The sequence below is a fragment of the Chanodichthys erythropterus genome, chromosome 20, assembly GCF_024489055.1.
Source record: "Chanodichthys erythropterus isolate Z2021 chromosome 20, ASM2448905v1, whole genome shotgun sequence".
Classification (NCBI taxonomy): domain Eukaryota; kingdom Metazoa; phylum Chordata; class Actinopteri; order Cypriniformes; family Xenocyprididae; genus Chanodichthys; species Chanodichthys erythropterus.
In genome coordinates, this window is record NC_090240.1 from 21811735 (window position 1) to 21831408 (window position 19674).

The window sequence follows — 19674 nt, forward strand, 5'->3', positions numbered from 1 at the left end:
TCAAAACATCTAGTCATTAGTTCATCACATAAGTCATTGAATGCAAAATGGTTGACCTAGTTATCATAATGTCAAGTATATTATCTATACATTTCTATTAGACTTTTGTAAATGTGTCCTGAATTGATGAATTTTGCAGGTGAATCCTTAATTTCACTAATGTATTCAGGGAAATGTAAAGCATTAGATCAACCAATGACACAACCAGTTCTCTAAAGCAGCTAAAAGATGCATGTCATGAATCTTCAACTGGAAAGCATATGTAGACAGAGTACAACACAAGAGTTTCAATTTTTGATAATGGAAGAACAACATGGAAACAAACAGGGTCAGCTGCTGGAAAGAAGAAGAAGAAGAGTAAGGATGTCTTGTAGAAGTGTAGGGAGGCAAAACAGAAGAAGAGGTAGATAAGGCAAAGGGCGTAGGCACGTTTCTGGTGAAATGAGGCCCCACTATTGTGAGCAATGTTCTCAATCATGACCTTATAATGGCTTATGCGGGTCTAAATGTGCAGCCGAACGTTTGGAGAAAAACCTTTTCCTCAATCATTCAAGCATTTTGCAGACATAACAGGTATGTTTTTCAGCAATGTGCACTGTATACTCTAATATGGCATGCATGCTATATATCTGCTCTTTATATCTTAATATTACAGTGGCATTTTTACACTTACAGTATAGTAGGCTAAATGAACAGATACATGCTATATCACACACATACACATGAATACATATATACAGTGTATGTATATATAGTCTTGTCTTTTTTATTTATCACAAGGACATTTTACAGTAATTTGTTCACTGTCATAAAAACCATAGCCATAGTTTAGGCTACATAAGAAATATTAATCACTGTTATATTGACAACATGGCTAAGCATTTTGACTATCTTGTTCGAGAACAATGACACAAGGACTTGTCATTCTGACAGCACTGATATGTTCATTGACATAAATACTTGCTCTTGAGAGATGAACTAAGGGATTCTGAGCAAGTTACAGGCTTTTGCAGCAGGTAATGCAATATGTTGTGCCGTTTCTATGAATTATTTCGAGAAATGAACGTACAGTTTTGCAAATTGTAAGGATGATTCGAGAGATGTACCAAAGCAACAGAAAAACTGTAACAAAGAAACTTTCCTACAAGTCTCCAGTCAAAGAGTTATGTTCACCACCAGATGTCAGTCCTGAATAGATAACCTTCAATATGCTATATTACATCAGTATGTTTATTCTTTCTCATCCTCAGATTATAGATAATCACCATTTGGTGAAATGCTCCTTTACACTCTTAAACTTTAGGCCTATAATTTTTCTGACTGAAAAGCATTCGATTGATTAGTGTCTGCCTGTTAAAGCACCTGTATTTTGAGGGGAAGCAGCAAGGCTATCTATCAATATCTGAATAAAATAATACTATTCTAAAGGCATTTAAATTATTTCAGTCTCTCTCATCAGTTGCTTTTATTGTATAGCATTGAACCGAGGCTGTCAGTGATTCTGTCTAACATCTTTGTAGAAGGTGATGGGTTTGGAATAAGATGAAAAATGTTCATATTGACTATCAAATAAAATAATAATAATAATAGACTAAGCATAAATGAAGTAAACAAGAAAACGTGGGACTCTTCTGTTTTAGGAAAAGTACTTTTATTTTGGCAGACAGCCTGCTGTCAGCCATTGCTCCAACCGGAAGCTGAGCAGATCAACTTCAGAGGATATCAAGAGGTCGCTGAGGAGTGTGGGACGGTGGCGGACTGTGTTAATGTCTGCCTACTCATTAGTAAGGTGCGTGTCCCCTGTGTCCGCTTCGGTCGCCCGTTTGGGAATGTGTCCTATGGCCCTGGCGTTTGTGTAAATCGTGAGGAAGGCGCGTTTGGAACGAATTTGCTATTTTCGGCGCTTGCGCTGTCATTTCCACCCGTCGGTTGCCAAACGTCGGAGCCTGCGCCGTATTTGTCGATGCATTGATAGCTAGCCAGCTAGCTAGCAGGAGAACTAGCCCATTCGGTGGCTAGCCAGCTCGCGCTCTGAGCTTTCATTACCGAGCACTCAATAAATTCAGCTTCTTCAACCGGACCGTCATCTGTGCGTATCCTGGTGTATTAGCAAACTACTTGATCGGCAAAAAGGGTGAGTCGAGGGGGGCAGGGAGAGACCGACGGAGGCGCGGTGAGCCAGGAGCGGCCGATGAGTTCAGACCAGGGCGGAGAGCCGCAGCTGCAGGAGGAGGCTGAGCCGGGACCAAAAACCCGTGGGGAGGACGAGATCACACCCGGGACCGGGGGAGACTCAGGCGTCATGGTAAGTCGGGGCCTCTTCACCCCTCCCAAACAGGACGATCGGTCTCTGGCCGTTGCCCTTCTTAAAAATAGGGTCATAGGAAGTATGATCGCTCGCTATATAAGGCCATCGGTCGGTTCACACAGCTCGCAAGCTCTGACATCACCTAAATTGCAAGCTGGCCATGTTGTTAAAGACGCTTCTTGTTGTCAATTGACAGGATGATTCATTAATCTCTTAGTTGGCTCGCTTACAAAAGCCATTTCTAATCTGCGGCTGAACTTTGCATTATGTTTGTGGTTTTAAGATTGCTGTGTCGCGCACACACAGACGACAGTTTACCCAAAAAACGGAATTCTCCTCACATTGGTGTTGGTCAAAACCCACATGAACACAAAAGATGAATGACAGCAGCAATCCCTATTCGCTTCCACTGGGAAAAATAAGATGCGATGAAAGTGAATGGAGACTGAGGCTGTCAGTCCCTCACATCCTAGCCAATATAAGGTTTTGTTTTTGAAAATGTTTGTTTTGTAAGATGGAAACATTAGCCTTTTTTGTTTTTATCACAAACTGCATTTGCAGAATCTTTTATAGAGTTGTTTATACCTAACTGTTTAGTCGTTTTATGGTTTGTGCTGTTTGTTGAATCTGTATTTGCCATGAAAAAGCCTGCTAAGCTGATGTGGCAATAAACTTAATTCTTTACAACACTAAAGGTTGGTTGTGTTTAAGGAAGCTTGACACGACAGAATTTACATTTTTGGGTAACTGGCCCTTTAAGACTGTTGAGCGTGTCATGAGTTAACAGTCTAAATTAGCCCGCATGCTAGCGAAGATACATTTTAGCAGTTTGTTTGTTATAAATGAATGTACACTTTGGCTTAAGGACACTGATTTTAGTCAAATTCAAGAGTAAATCCCGCTGTAATTCGGCAACATCCATTCAGCGGCCTGCTTTCATAAGCTTATTCACGCAGTCATATGACACACGTGAGCTCACGGAGTTAAACCAGACTAACTCCAAATAATATGATTATAACATTTACTTGTAAAGTTTATATGGTTTTCCGAGTAATAATTAGCAAATGTATGCTTCAGCTTGCCTAGTTGTTGTGAGCCGACGTTCTTCTCTTAAATATACCAAACATTTCCTGCACTTCAGTTTGGGAGGACCCGTAGCAACTGTTTTTCAGAGAGTGACTTGAAATGATCTCTTCTTCTGTCTGACATCCTCCAGAAACACTTAATCCTAGTATCCTAGAGGGTCTTTTAGTGTTATTTGCGTTACAGGCGCACAAAGCTTAACAGCTGTTTTTGATAGTTTATGTGGAGGATGAAGGTTAGGAAGCAGGTGGCTGCTCCCAATGGCGCCCCCGTGGCCATGTGAAATGAGCAGGTATGAATTATTTTGGGTGCACAATTTGTAGCCAAAATACTAAACGTGTAATAAATGTACGCATGGGAACCTTTTACATTGCACCTGCTTCAGTACCTTCATTTTAAAGGATTAGTTCATTTTCAAATTAAAATTTCCTGATTAATTTACTCACCCTCATGTCATCCAAGATGTTCATGTCTTTCTTTCTTTCTTCAGTCGAAAATAAATTAAGTTTTTTGATGAAAACATTCCAGGATATTTCTCCATATGGTGGACTTCAATGGAGCCCAAATGATTGAAGGTCAAAATGACAGTTTCATTGCAGTTCATTGGTGATCCCAGACGAGGAATAAGGTTCTTATCTAGACAAACAATCACTAATTTTCTAAAAAAAATAAAAATAAATATATAAGTTTTAACAATAAATGCTCATCTTGAACTAGCTCTCTTCTTCTTTATTTGAATCCCGGCAGTGTAGACACGGCTAAGTGTGTTACTGCTCTCCACAGGTTAAAGTTTGAACTAATTGTTATATACTTGCACTAGCATATTGAATATGACAATTTAGTTCAAACTTTGACCTGTGGAGGGCAGTAATACACCTAGCAGTGTCTACACTACTGGAAAATAAAAATATACAAGAAGAGAGCTAGTTCAAGATTCATTTATGGTTAAAACTTATAATTTTTATAGAAAATGAGCGATAGGTTCTCTAGATAAGACCCTTATTTCTCGTCTGGGATCGCTGTGAACTGTAATTTTGACCTTCAACCGTTTGGGCTCCATTGAAGGCCACTATATGGAGAGAAATCCTGGAATGTTTTCATCAAAACCCTTAATTTCTTTTCGACTGAAGAAAGAAAGACATGAACATCTTGGATGACATGGGGGTGAGTAAATTATCAGGAAATTTTAATTTGAAAGTGAACTAATCCTTTAAGGGTTAAGTTTGTGTATGTCAGATCTTTTTAAAGTTTGGTTTTCCACAGTGTTAAAATAGAATGAAAAATGTTAATGACCTGTTATTACAACAGTGTTTTCTGTCACTTCATGATGATGTGTGTGGGGGGGGGAGTGAAAATTGTAAAACCCGGAGTAGAGCTGGAGCCGAAATGCTCTGCTTTACTCGCATATGCTGTTCCAGACCGGCTTTGTGACATGCAAATCTAAATTCTTTAGCTTATTTTTTTTGTAGGTGGAAATTGGAGAAGAAACCTACAGACTATCTGGCCAGGTCCTGTCTAAAATGCATGTATTTATTTATTCAACTGTTATTTAAAAGCAAAATCGCACTCGCCATTGTGCTGCTGTACCAGATATCAGCTCGTCCTGTGAAAGCTGTCTGTTGTTAGGATGAAATGTTACTGTCCGGCAAGTTTGAACATAAACAGTCAGTCTTTCCCTGCCTGGCAGCAGGACGCACCGGCAGAGAAAGACTGAAGCTCTGTTGCAGAAACTCTCTTGATTGAAAGAACTTGTGACCAATGGGTAAAATGGTAGTTTTGGCCATTTGTGCATTGTAGATGTGAGCCCATGTGCTTCTGCTCACCTTATATGTATTGACTGAAGGTGGTGACTGAGGATGAAGTTTAGTCCATTCTCCCAACAAAACCTACTGGTCCTTTACATTCGTCTCTTTTTTTTTTTTTTTTTTGAGAGGAGAAACTGAACTAAATGTGTTAGCATATGCTGCAAAGAGAAAACCCTGCACAGTATATATATCTGTGAGAAAGGTCCCAGTATATGTGTTGGGGTATGTTAAAGATTTTCAAATTATTATCTTTGGCTGAAGTACCATCTTTCATGTCTGGTTAAGTATTTGGCTTTTTCTGTGGGCATTTTAAGTTGCTCTTGAGGGGAGGTGAAGTGGTGTCAAGGAAGCACAGGTGAAAGGGATTAGTTCACTTTCTAATTAAAATTTCCTGATAATTTACTCACCCCCATGTCATCCAAGATGTTCATGTCTTTCTTTCTTCAGTCGAAAAGAAATTAAGGTTTTTGATGAAAACATTCCAGGATTTTTCTCCATATAGTGGACTTCAATGGAGCCCAAACGCTTGAAGGTCAAAATTACAGTTTCAGTGCAAGTGCAGCTTCAAAGCGTTCTACATGATCCCAGATGAGAAATAAGGGTCTTATCTAGAGAAACCATCGCTCATTTTCTAAAAAAAAATTAGTTTTATACATTTTTTTTATAGCTCTCTTCTTCTTCTCTATTTGAATTCCAGTAGTGCGGACACTACTAAGTGTATTACTGCCCTCAACAGGTCAAAGTTTGAACTAAATTGTCATATACAATATGCTAGTGCAAGTATTTAACAATTAGTTCAAACTTTGACCTGTGGAGGGCAGTAATACACTTAGCAGTGTCCGCACTGCTAGAATTCAAATAGAGAAGAAGAGAGCTAGTTCAAGATGAGCATTTATTGTTAACTTATGTTTATTTTTTTAAGAAAATGAGCAGTTGTTTTGCTAAATAAGAACCTTATTCCTCGTCTGTTATCATTTTAAGCCCTTTGAAGCTGCAATGAAACTGTAATTTTGACCTTCAACTGTTTGGAGGCCAATGAAGTCCACTATAAGGAGAAAAATCCTGGAATGTTTTCATTAAAAACCTTCATTTCTTTTCGACTGAAAGACATAAACATCTTGGATGACATGGTGGTGAGTAAATTATCAGAATTTTAATTAGAAAGTGAACTAATCCTTTAGGTGGGCTCATCTGTCATCGCTCTTAGTGTCACTCAAGACCACATAAACAAACTTTAGTGTCATGGGAACGACACAGGAAGCGTTATAGACGCCATGTCTATAGAAAGAGACCTAAATTATTAAAATCAGTCTTAAAGGCCCTTGAATGAAGGTTGTCAAGATCCTCTAAACTAAACATGCTTTTATTATAAAATGTTTCTTGAATACTTTAAAACAAATCTTCCATTTTAATGATTTCATTGCTTTTCCCTTCTATTGTATTAGGTCACTGCTAAAGGAGCTGGTCTGAACCCTAATGCCAAGGTGTGGCAGGAGATTCCTGCAACACAAAATGAAGCTCCTGTGGATGGCACTGTGGCCTCCCCCTGGTCCCAGAACAATACGGCTGAAGGTAAATTAAATTTTCGTACATTCTTAATCTTAATCACTGTGCAGTGTGTCCGAGCATATGTGCTAACCAAAAGACCGTAATCTATAATTTGGTGGTATCTTTTACTGTTAGACTGTTAGTTTTGGGAGATAAAAGGTTATAGATAATTAGCCTTTTTACTTTTTATAATTCCATTCCATCCATTTAGTTTAATTAAATGTGTTTTGAAATGTTAGCACTTTTCATAGTACATATACTCCTGGTTTAAGGTTTAAGGCTAGTCCCAGATTAAAATGCATATTTGAGCTGTTTTAACTGAAATCAACTTTCACTGACATATCTTAAAATATGTCGGTGCCACTGTTTTGTCTCAAGATGCACACCAGTAATGTTTTTTTTTTTTTTTTTTTTTTTTTTCCCTAAGGCAAGGTTTTAAAAAAATGACTTAAATGTCGTAATTGAACTAAGGTCTAATCCTGGCTTAATCTAAGTTCTGTCTGTGAAACCAGGCCTTAAACTAACAAGTGTTTTTTTTTTTTTTTTTTTTATGTTTTTGAAAAAAAGGTTCCCATGTTCACCAAGGCTGTTAATTTCATAAAAACACTAATTTTGTAGAATATTATAATGTAAAATAACTTATGTTTTAATATATTATAAAATATAATGGCCCGGTTTCACAGACAGGACTTAGACTAAGCCAGGATTAGGCCCTTAGTTCAGTTAGGACATCTTGGTAGCTTTTATGAAAGTGACCTATAAAAAAACATTACTGGTGTGCATCTTGAGACAAAACAATGGCTTTGGCAAATTTTAGGATGTGTCAGAACAAGTTACTTTCAGTTAAAACAGCTCAAACATGCATTTTAGTCTAGGACTAGCTTAATCCTTGTCTCTAAAATCAAGGAAGTATTCCTGCAATGGTAAAGCTGATTATTCGGCGTCTATTACTCTAGTCTTCAGGGTCACATGATCCTTCAGAAATCATTCTGATATGCTGATTTGGTGCCAAGTTCTTAATTTCTAAATCTTTATGGAGACCTTTGAATATATGGTTCAAAAGAACGGCTTTAAAATCTAAACAGTTAACATTAAAATTGTCTTTGTGGTCATTTGACCAATTTAATGCATCCTTACTGAGTAAAATTATTTCTAGTCCCAAACTTTGAACGGTAGTGACAAAACATTTGCTGAAATGCTACAGATTGGCAAAATTCTTTTGACATCCTACAAAGGTTTCAAAAACAAATGAAAGAGATGAATAAATAAGTAAATGCAAATATATACATATTTGTATAATTTTTTTTAATTTATCTTTCATTTGTTTCCGCATTCACTTAGATACCACTGTAGGTAAACAGTACACACCTGGCTTCTCCACTCTCGAGGACAACAGCACTTCTGGTACTGTAGTAGGGGTGGTGAATGGTATGGACCCCCCTGACCAAAGCTTCCCGGTTTGTGAGCGCACTACAGGAACTAATGGTATGTGATGTTCATAATTGTAAAATATGATGCAGTTCAGATGCGCATGTTGGCAAGATAAATGGCTTAAATCCATCACTGCTATCTTTTATTGATTTTTTTCAGTTAGCAAACATGTGCCACCCACTTAATTACTTTTAATGTTTACGCACATTGTTTCCATGCAGTGGAGTCCAAACTCCCTGAGGAACAGCCCGTCTCTGAAGAGACTTTGCGTGAGTCTCTCAAAAAAGAATTGGAGTTCTGTTTCTCCAGGTAAGTGCTGGCCTATAATGCGATGTAAGCTTTCAATTTAATGCAGCTAAGTAAACAGCACTTTACAGCCACTCTCCTCCAATCAGCTGCATTTACTGATGCTCCTCTTTCATCCCACAGGGAGAACTTATCTAAGGATCTTTACCTAATATCTCAAATGGACAGTGACCAGTTTGTCCCCATTTGGACTATTGCCAGCATGGAAGGAATCAAGGTCCTCACAACTGACATGGACCTCATCTTGGATGTCCTGAGATGTACGTGCCTGTTTTGCATTTAACATCTGTACTCGAATTTATTTTTATTTAGTCAAAGTACACAATTAATATTGCTCTGACCGCCCACAGCATCTCCTATGGTCCAAGTTGATGAAAAAGGGGAAAAAGTACGGCCAAATCACAAGCGTTGCATTATCATTCTGCGAGAAGTCCCTGAAACAACACCTGTTGAGGTAAAAAAAAATATATTATCAAGAAATAGAAGCTTGGGATATTTTGTATATCATTCAATTCCTCTCATATATTTGTGTGTGTGAATGTTTGTTTTTTCTCACCAGGAAGTGGAAGCCTTGTTCAAGAATGACAACTGTCCCAAGGTAATAAGCGTGGAGTTTGCACACAACAACAACTGGTACATTACATTCCAATCAGACACAGATGCTCAACAGGTATGAATTTCTGCTATTATTTGGAGATTCAACAAATTGCTTGCCCTTGGATTTGAAACTAATTTTTTATTTTGCCTCCATCCAGGCATACAGATATTTAAGGGAAGAAGTGAAGACATTTCAGGGAAAACCAATCATGGTAAGTTCTATACAAAAATGTGTTTACATTAAATTTGTTTGTCAGATGGGTTCTTAACTTTTTGCATTTCCTATTCTCAGGCCAGAATAAAAGCCATCAACACATTCTTTGCGAAGAATGGTTACCGCAACCTGGACTGCAGTGTGTATCCTCAGCAATCTCACACTCAGTCACAGTACAGCTCCCCACTCTTCATGCAGCCTGTTTACAGCCCCCAGCAGCAGTACCCACTCTACAGCATAGTACCTCCTACTTGGACGCCATCTCCTACTCCATACTTTGAGACTCCCTTGGTAAGACTCGTTATTTTGACTAAGGATACACCTGATACAATGTTTTTATATTTTAAAGTGCCCCTATTATGCTTTTTTTGAGTATTACCTAATACCTACTTTGTAATATAGCTCTTTGTGAATGTAAAAGGTCTGTGAAGTTTTAAAGATCAAAGTTCACAACAAATTAAAGTTGTCTCTCTTTAAACAAAGAATTGATTCTGCTGAAATGAGTCCTCAGCAATTCCAGTCTCACATTCTGTTACATACCTGCGTAGCAATGTAACAAATTTGCATAATGCCAGCCTTTGGTCTTCATTGGCTACACATGAACAACGTCTACTTCACCCTCAAACACTGTAGTTCTAGCTCTGACCTGGAATAGTTTGGTTAGTGTTGTCAATGTCAACTTGTCGAGAAGAGATTCTGCGCTGCGAATCCACTTTGCATGCCTTTCAAAAGGATGAGTACTCGCGCTGGAATTGGTATGGAAAAACCGACTCCATCGTTACTCTTTTTATCACTGTTTATCAAGCGCTGAGGAACACTCTGCATGCTGTAAGTGGTAGACCAGTCACAATTGGCTAGCCAGAGCAGAGTAGGCTCACGGAAAGGAAGGGTTTAGAGAGACTGAATCTTCGAACAAACTTTTTTTTTTTTCTTTTTAGAAATGAGGTGGAGATTGAGAATCACTTTTTTTTATTTTATTTATTTTTTTTAAATATATACACAATTTTGATGTGTATAAACCTATTGTAGGAGGAACCTTTTAAAATAGCATTATAGGAGTACTTTAAGTGACATGCTGTGTTTTCCACAGGCACCTTTTCCCAACAGTGGTTTCGTCAATGGATTTGGCTCACCTGGACACTACAAAACTGGCTCAAATTCTCTAAACCTTAGCCGTCCCTTCAGCAGGAACCGGTAGGTTAAGTTAGGCACTTTCATTTTACCACCTGTTTATTTTGCATTAATTATCTGTATAGCTCTAACCTCACTAAAGAATGAACAGTCAGTTTCTGGAAAGTAAAAATCCCTTTAATTTTCTCCATGGGTGGTGGGTGGGGTATGATTTTTTTAAGGATAATTTATAAACCTTTAAAGACAAACCAACTGTAAGCTGTGAGGTTGTTAATCAGCGGTATATGATTTTGTTGAAGCCATCAGCCTACGTTTTTTCAGCTTTTTTTTTTTTTGTTTAGTTTTGGACTTCCTGGTGAAATCTACATTACCTACATTCAAATACATTTGTTTCAAATCAGTGTTTGTGATGTTATGATTCAATTTATTTCTGGTTGGTTTGGTTCATGATTTGGACTGTAACTTAAAAAAAAAAAATGAATGGAAAAATTACTTCTGGGAACAGTCACTAAAAAAAGTGGGCAGGCACTGTTGCACTTTACTGTGAAGGAAAAAGAAATCTAAAATTTGCATTTCCCATATTTATTTGTTTCAAGAAGTAAGTTTTATTCAAGTAAAGTTTTTTTTTCTGTAGTGTAAGAATGTAGGCAGACACAGTAGATCACTTTGACATTTTTTTTACTGTTCCCACAGTGTTCCACTCTATTCAAGAAAGAATGTAATAAATGCCTTCAGGTACAACTTCAAAAACTTCAAATATCATGTATCAACAATCATCAAGCCATTCTTACTGTCCTCTACAGACAGCTAAAATACCAGCTTTGGTGTTCACATTTTGTCTCCAGCTGGTTGACTGACAAAATGAGTTGAGGAGGGTTGTAGGAAGAGAATAAATTAATGGGGCGACACTCTACAATGATTATCGACTTAATCCAAACCATCTTTCAATCACACAAAATGCATATTATGCAACCTCTGTCAAAAATAGAATTACTCTTCCTTTATCAGTGCTTCTATTTCACTCATGCATTTGTAGTAATTTCATAAACTAACATTTTCTTTTGTTTATTTTTACAATATTGGTGCTCAAATCATCACACTAACAGCTTTTTATGTTGAATGCTTCACTTGAGCAGTGTTCAAACATTGGTCTCTTATTAATTTAAAGAAACATTTAATTAAGGGCTGTCAGAGATAGCATGATTCAATTAAATTGTAGTGCATGCAGTTTTGCATTAAACTTATTAAAAATGTGTTAACTATAAAACGTTGACATTTTAATTGATTTACAGCCTTAATTTAAATGCCTGAAGTGGGTTTACTGCAGTGCAGACAATAAACAAAAAAAAAAAAAAAAAAAAAAATTGGGTCGGATACTACTGTAAGCTCACTGGCAGGAAAAATTATTTTTCCATTTTTGTTTTGGAACCATTGCATGCTGCTTGTAACTTGAAAGACCATCATCTACATCCGCACTTGTATATTTTTGGTAAAAAAAAAAAAAAATTTGTGTGGACAGGAGAGACAAGGAGAAGCAAATCTCATGTGGGCTTTTGTTTCTTCTTTTCGAGTAGGAACCATGTAAAGCCTCAGACGAGGGCTAATGATGGACTCTCTTCCACTGTGTCCCCGGTGGCTCTTGTGGATGGACTGTCTGGCCTGCACAGTCCCCAGCCTCCCTCAAGTGGTGGGCCTGTGCTGTCCTCCACCGAGCTCAACTCATCTTTTCCACACCTAGTTTCCAACGATCTAACTGATGATGGCACCATGGCAGGACGTGGAAGGTTTGTCAGGTTTTCCTTTTAATCATTTAGTTAGTTTTATTTTAGTTTAGTCTCAAACTAGTGTAGAGTGTTTCAACTTTTTGGAGTTTCATTTTAATTTAAATTCATTCTGATTGCACATTTTAATTGTGTTAATCTTTTGTTTCAGGAGAACAACATACAGAGGCACTCGAAGGCGGCGAGAAGATGATCGCACAACTGTAATTTTTGTTTTTGTGTTGCTGTTTACAATTAAGACCTCTTTCTATATATGCCTTCTCAATTTTTTTTTTTTTTTTCTTATTTATTTGCACAGAGACCAGTTCCCTTGTCTCAAGTGAAGGTACCGCCCCCCAAATTCGACCTGGCCGCCTCCAACTTCCCTCCACTGCCTGGCTGCTCTGCCAGTCCGCAGGGGGAGCCTGTGCTGGAGAACCGCCTCTCTGATGTTGTACGGGGCCTGAATAGGGAAAAGGTTTGTTGCTAAGATAATAGCATTTTCACATCACTTTGATTGGTTTTGTTTTGTTCATTGCTTGTTGTTTTGTTTGTCTCCAGCAGCAGGATTCAAGCAAAGAGTCTGCTGTGAGTCCCGCGGGCCCAGCTTCAGAGGAGACTGTCTCCAGGCCCACCCAGCCTGTAGCCAAGATGTCTGCTCACGTTCCTGATCCTGTCACCTCCAGGTAAGCGATTGTTACAAATGACCGGCATTCTAAAACTTATTTCTATCAGTGTTTGAGTCAGAGATGGGCACTCGAGTTAGAGACTCGGACTCGAGTCGCATTTTAACAGACTTCAGACTCGGACTCGACCTGAAATGACTTCAGACTTGACTCGACTCGGCACAAAAGAGTCGGAATATTTTAAAAACGACTCAAGTCTTTTACCCTTAACTACTGATATAGTAAATAAAGAATGTGTTGTTTAAATGGTTTTATAATATCTGCGTCACATATATTTCCTTCCGTGTCGGGGTAGATTGGACTCTTGCCATACACTTTGATTACGTATGTTCCTGCGCATAAACTCTGAAATGTCATAATAAGAGTCCCATGCAACATGACGGGAGCCACCATGCCATATGTTCTTTCGTTTGGGTTTATTATCACGTCAGATCGACTAGATGCACAGAATGTGGGAAAACAAAGACACCGGAACAACATCATCAAATTTTATGAGACATTGCATCCACAAAGGTTAGTCACATTAACTCACGCAGCTAGCTATTATACTGTGGTGTAGCTGCATGGCTCTTTTGAATTGCCAGCCTGTTAAAATATGAACAAAACAAAAAAAATGTAGACTTTAAACCTAGCACTACGTTTTATCAATCTTCGTATTATTTGCAGCTTTTCTATTTCTTAATGTGTGTCCATAAGAGAGAGAGAGATAGAAAGAGATGTTAATCCATTTAATAATTAAAGCTCATATTTTAACGTATCACAATCAGCATGTGTAGAGTTTTCTATTGAAACATTCCGAAGTTTGATATATTCTGATAATGACTGTCGTCTATAACAACGAAGCTGTATAACAAACCGTGACTCACTGCCGCCATCTTGTGTCCACTTAGCGACTGTATTGAAAATGACTTCTCGTGTTGCCAGGACGACTGTTTTGTACATTGTAATGGATTATAAAGCAAAAAAAAACTGGATGTACGTTATCCCTTACATCATAGGATCTTAATTTTAAATAAAACGGATTATAGAAAGATATTTTTCTATATGATACAACAAAGATAAACTAGGATTTGATTATGAGAGGTTTTTTTTTTTTTTTTTAATGACTCGAGACTCGACTCGGACTCCAGCTTAAAGACTTCAGACTTGACTCGGACTCCAGATAAAAGACTCGTGAATATCTCTGGTTTGAGTTTTGCTACTTGTGTTTTGTAGCTCCAACCACCTGGAGAAGAAACCAGAGAATGTGGAGCCTCCAGTCTATAAAGAGACGTCTGTGACCTCTGCTCCTGTCGCAGCCGTGCTGCCCACCCCTGTCCCAACAGCACCTGGTCCAAAGCTTCAGCCCAGCTCGGCTACGCCTGCAGCCCCTCAATCTAACACCAACCCCTCCAGCACCCCGGCACTGGTGAGTTATAGCTTCCTTCAGACTGATGATTAAATTTAGAATGGCCATTTTTTTTAAAAGGCCAGAACACACGCCGCTTATAGCCTGTTTACACTCTACAAACATGGAAAACGATAGATAGACCTCTAGAGTTAAGGATAAAAATGTGAGCACTTTGTGCTCAGGCTCCGGCATTCTCCGTGCCGTCAAAATAAGTCACAACAACACGCGCAGCTTACATCACTTTATAGTTCATATCAGGCGGTGCAAATACAACCAGGAAAATGGACCAATGAACCTCTAACACGAGAATGAAACCCCATTGTTTCTCGCACATCAAGTGAAAATGCTTGAGCTTTTTTCTGAAAACAGTCAGAACTGTTTTCTTCCGCTGACATTCCCATGGGCGCTGCATTTTGCAAAGTCACAAGGCGGTGCTCGTTCTACAAGCTTGCGCTTCAGACTGCTTCAAAGTGATTCTCAATCGATGAAAAGCGCAGATTTATGCCAAGCGATTGCTAATGAAATATATATGGTTGTAAGAATCTGAAGGATCAGCCTGCAATAGTACAGACATTTCAAAATAAGAGTCCCTGTGTATTTCGGGCTTGTTTATAATTAAAAGTCACACGCTAAGATTTTTTTTTTTTCTTTTGGGCATTATTGGTATTTTGGTTGCTCAATAAATTGTATTTAATTTGATTTCCATTTAATTCATAGTAAATTATTGTAGTCTCCCCCACAGGAAGAAAAGACTAAGAACATTATTTGACACATATATTATTCATTATATAAATTTTACTAGTAAAATCTGTGTCCCATTCACTGAGGGACACTATATGACAGCAAGGAGTACATAGGGAAAGGAGAACCATTTAAATGCTGTATTTTTGCATAATTTACATTGCATAATAATGCATAATTAGTATGTAATTAAATGTAATATGCTGTTTGTAAATAAAATTAATTTCAATAAATAAAAATACGTTTTGACAGCCCTAGTGGGAAGCACTCATATATATATATATATATATATAATTTCTTCAGTAAAGCCGGTTCCCTGATTACCGCTAAATCGCCATCACCTGCTTTCAAATGAAGCGGCATTTAATAGACAGAGCCGTAGTTCACTGATAAGACACGCAATATCGCGTTCAATATCGACGGCGATACATATCTATATTGAACGAGATATTGCGTGTATTATCAGTGAACTACGGCTCTGTCTATTAAATGCCGCTTCATTTGAAAGCAGTTGATGGCGATTTAGCGGCAATCAGGGAACCGGCTTTACTGAAGAAATGCGCGTGACAAAAGCATTCGATACATCGCCCAGCCCATATATATATATATATATATATATATATATATATATATATATATATATATATATATATATATATATATATATATATATATATATATATATATATATATATATATATATATATATATATATATAAAATAATAATTATATTATTATTATTATTATTAATTTTTTTTTCAGGAAAAATATTTGTATTTTTAGCTAATTAATCAAACATATTATCAATGTACAGTACCATTCAAAAGTCTGGGGCATGCTATATTTTTTGTTTTTGAAAGAATGCTTACCAAAGCTGTGTAATATGTGCACATGTGTAATAGTACGATTTATGAAATATTACAATATAATGTTAATAGTATAAATAAATATAAAAATCCTCTATGGTTAAACATTTAAAAGCAAAGAAATTAAGTCGGTCATAAATATGTTTTGTAATTTTTACTGTTGATCTGTAAAATTAATATTATTTTTAAATACACTTTTTTTTTTTTTTTTTTTCATCCAAGAGGACTATTTTTTTTATTTTTATTTTATTTTTTTCCAACAGCAATGTGTTTTTATTAATTTGCTTAATTCAGTTTTTAATTTTCCCTTCCATTTTTTTACATGGACAAATATTATATCAACCCCCCCCATCCATCTACCTCAAACCTAAAACAGACATAGATTAAGTCTTTAAGACATTTTTACATGCAACAGCTTTCTAACCCATCCTTGAATACGTCGATCAAATGCGTCTCCCAGAAGGCTAATGCTAAGTGAGAAACCTTCTTCTAACTGTTCTCCTCTGCTCTTCAGGAACCTCGCAAACTTAGTTACGCTGAAGTATGTCAGCGACCACCTAAGGATCCCCCTCCTCCAGCATCCACTTCCAGCCCCAACAACGCAAGTGCACAGCCTCTGAGAGAGCTGCGTGTCAACAAGGTGGAGGAGCAGCCCTCCAGCCCTGCAAACAAACAGGATCGGCCTCAGGAAACGGGGGGCAACTGCAAGGCCAGGGAGGGCCGGCCGGCCCGTGACTCCCAGGGCTTTTCTCGCAGCAACGGACCCCCCAGAACCAGTACGGGGGGTTTCAAGCTACGAGAGCAGCAGAGACGCCCTCCTTTCGGCCATCGCGGTTCCCCCCAGGGAGGTTCCAGACACACTGGAAAAGAGCAGAACATCCCCCCCATATCGCCAAAGTAAAGACTCTGAACAGAAATCCTTAATGTATGAATATTTACACACACATATATATAAGATATATATGTAAATATATATATAAATATATATAAAGAGATGAAATATGATATAAAAGTCAAAATTTAAAATGGTATTCACCTCTCCTGCCTGGAGCACTTCCAGAGGAAAAAGTCTCATGAAGTGACAATGCACAGACTGGGGTATCCAGGCAAAAATGGGCATCAGAAATTGGAAGCAGTTGTTGCTTGCTGAAGGACGCCATCAAATAGGAAAAAAAAAACATTTTATGCTTCTAACTTGACAATGTCCCTTCAGAATGTAAATCCATGTGAATTTTTTTTTTTTCTTTTTGAAACGAGGGTGGCCTCTCTTAGCCCTGCTCGAGAGAGGTGTGAAAGTGGGCGGTCTGATGGCCCTGATGGTGGTCTGCAAAGAGCATATGCACTAAGAAAAGGAACATGCATAAACGATGTCATGTACCTATACAAAGATATCACTTTGACATGCAATGATTCATCTTTTTCTTTTCTTTCGTTTTTCGGTTGCTTCATTCGCAATCACAGGACACTGGCCGTTCGACCCCTGGGGTAGTTTGACCGTGTAAATGAACATTTGTTTGGAAGGATGTGGTTTGCTTTAGAGCCGATTCATCTGGGAACTAGATCCCGTGTAGAATATGTGGCGCGTGCTTGAGAGTGGATTATTTCACAAGTATCTTTAGGGCTGACAGTGCGATTTGGTCTGGAGTTTTGCATTAGTTTGCTTGACATACTGTAGCTCGTGATTAACTCAGTAATGGGCACTCGGATTTACTTACGATCAATTTTGGAGCCTTGTTAATGATTAAAAATATATAGCCTACTGTCACTTCATGAAGTCAAAGCCTGCCAATTATGATGCTGTTTTGTCACTGATTTGCTGATGGGTGGTTTTTTTTTTTTTTTTTTTTTTTTTTTTTTTTTTAATAATTTAAATGTGATTTGTCATTGTTTTTGTAGTTAGTTTGAGTAACCAACAGCCTGTGAATGATAACTTTAACAGTCAGGTACATAGGCACTCATGAACTTTGTGTCATCTCAGATTTGTCCGTTTTGTTTTTGTGCATTCTTCTTCCTGGACTGCTTTGAGCATGCTCAAATATCCTGATTATCAGTCATGCTATGTTTACAACAAGTTGATGGTGGTTTGGGCTAATGCAAGGCAGAGTCGAGAATCATGATCATTTAAGTGGATTGTTTCTGATTTAAAGGGTTTCCTGTTTTCATAATCAGTATCTTCAGAGTTGATTTAATTGGATGGAGCTGTTGGTTATAATGATGATGATAGGTCAAGCAGGTCTGAAAGTTTCTATCCATTATTGTTGATGATAAATTATGGTTACCACTGTTATATCAAAGTGATTTTTTTCTTAAGGCACATTTATCACCATCACCTCCTTGTGTTTCAGTGAAAGAAATCCAGAGTTTATCACCTATTGGTCATTCGAAAACCAAATCAGCAGTACTGGTCTCTTGAAATCATTTTTATGATGATTTATGTGCAAATTTAATGCCCAGAGTGGGTTATCTGGCTCAGGGGTGACATGTCTCATCTCATTCCTGTCACTTAAATTCATTTCTGGTCTCACATTTGTATGAACTTCCAATTTGGTCGTTTAATGCTGTTTTATAGTTTCAAGGAGATGAGATTTAAAGGAGAATTGAATGTTAGATGCTTGGTATCACCTGAATGTGTCCTCCATGAATTGTAATACACACCCCTTATTTAAACAACTACATTTCTTCCCTAAACAGAGCGTTTTGACTGTTGGATAAATGGCAATATCTGTGCAAAATCCTCTTAATGATTGCTGCAAGGTTTCTTATAGCTTTGCTATTGTACCGTGACTGTCCTCATTGCTATGCCAATGTCAGCGTGTTCTTTTTGATGGGGTGGCGTGTGTTTGGGTAAATAGAAATTGACAGTTGCTTTGGTAGATGGTACCTGATAGTGACTAAGTTGGGATTATGAATAGCAGGGATGCATTCACTACAAAAAAAGTGCTGTGGTGAATTGGTGCTGTTATTTGAACGTTTAATCAGGAGGATACAGTATTGCTGTTCAATTCATTGTAAAGTATTGCTTTTAAAAAATTGATTTTTAATTTATTTTAATTCTGCTGTCCATCCCCCATGCAACCCCCTGTCTCCTGTAAGTTTATCATGACTATGTACAAAAAAAAAAAAAAATTGGGAGATAGTCACATTTAACATATTTGTATAATTTTTTTTTTTTTTCTTGGAGATTTCAGCAGAGAAAATACTTGATGCATTTACTAGAGGCTTAGTAATGCGGTAAATAACAAATCACTGGGGCTTTTTTTTTTCTTGTTTTCATTAATGAATATGAGCAGCTAGTGGTTTAGGATAATGAAATGCACTAACTTGTTTAAAAAAAACTTATTGTTATGTAATGTGAAATTATACTAGGAGCATAAGGTAATGATATTGATGTTGACAGGCTTGCAAAAATCTACAGAAAATAGCAAATTGCTCTTTAATGTTTGGGTTATTACTGTTAATTGATTTAGGGGTTGGTGTGGCAAAGGGAAGAATTATATAACAATGGATTGAAGTGAGACACTAAATTCTAGCTGTCTGCATAAAATGTCACAAAAAGAAAATAAATTATTTTGTTTTGGCCTTACACTTGACTGGTTTGTTTGCTGCATCATTTCCACTTTATGTTGTCGAACTGTTTTGTGTTTTGTCTGGTTAAAACATTTGTCAGTAAGAACATTTACGGATCATTGATTTACTTATTTTCCCTAAAAAAAAGGTTCATTACTTAGTTTTAATTTCATTATCACACACTATCGAAGCCATATCATCCTGTAGCCAAAGACTGGTTGCCCACTGAAGCTAAACAGT

General features: G+C 37.5%; 1 protein-coding gene across 5 annotated transcripts; it reads left to right on the top strand.

Moving 5' to 3' along the window:
* The first annotated feature begins 1683 nt into the window (after positions 1-1683).
* larp4aa (La ribonucleoprotein 4Aa) lies at positions 1684-19475 on the top strand. Of its 5 annotated transcripts, none has more exons than XM_067370800.1 (17): positions 1684-2305; positions 6642-6768; positions 8086-8229; positions 8397-8484; positions 8605-8741; positions 8832-8935; positions 9041-9151; positions 9237-9290; positions 9371-9583; positions 10383-10486; positions 11117-11158; positions 11995-12207; positions 12356-12407; positions 12503-12661; positions 12748-12869; positions 14085-14277; positions 16382-19475. In XM_067370800.1, exons 1-17 carry the CDS (start codon positions 2192-2194, stop codon positions 16766-16768), a joined length of 2364 nt encoding a protein of 787 aa, XP_067226901.1. In that variant the 5' UTR covers positions 1684-2191; the 3' UTR covers positions 16769-19475. The 5 variants fall into 5 exon arrangements, with proteins under 5 accessions (XP_067226901.1, XP_067226899.1, XP_067226900.1 ...); XM_067370798.1 differs by having other exon boundaries at positions 1686-2305; positions 12745-12869; XM_067370799.1 differs by having other exon boundaries at positions 1687-2305; positions 11998-12207; positions 12745-12869.
* Positions 19476-19674: the final 199 nt, after the last annotated feature.

Bases quoted from the DNA above. Each gene is read 5' to 3' on its own strand.
- larp4aa (XM_067370798.1), top strand. From the start codon at position 2,192: ATGAGTTCAGACCAGGGCGGAGAGCCGCAGCTGCAGGAGGAGGCTGAG. The intron at 8,742-8,831 runs GTACGTGCCTGT...GACCGCCCACAG, and splicing joins CATCTTGGATGTCCTGAGAT to CATCTCCTATGGTCCAAGTT. The intron at 10,487-11,116 runs GTAGGTTAAGTT...CTGTTCCCACAG, and splicing joins CGTCCCTTCAGCAGGAACCG to TGTTCCACTCTATTCAAGAA.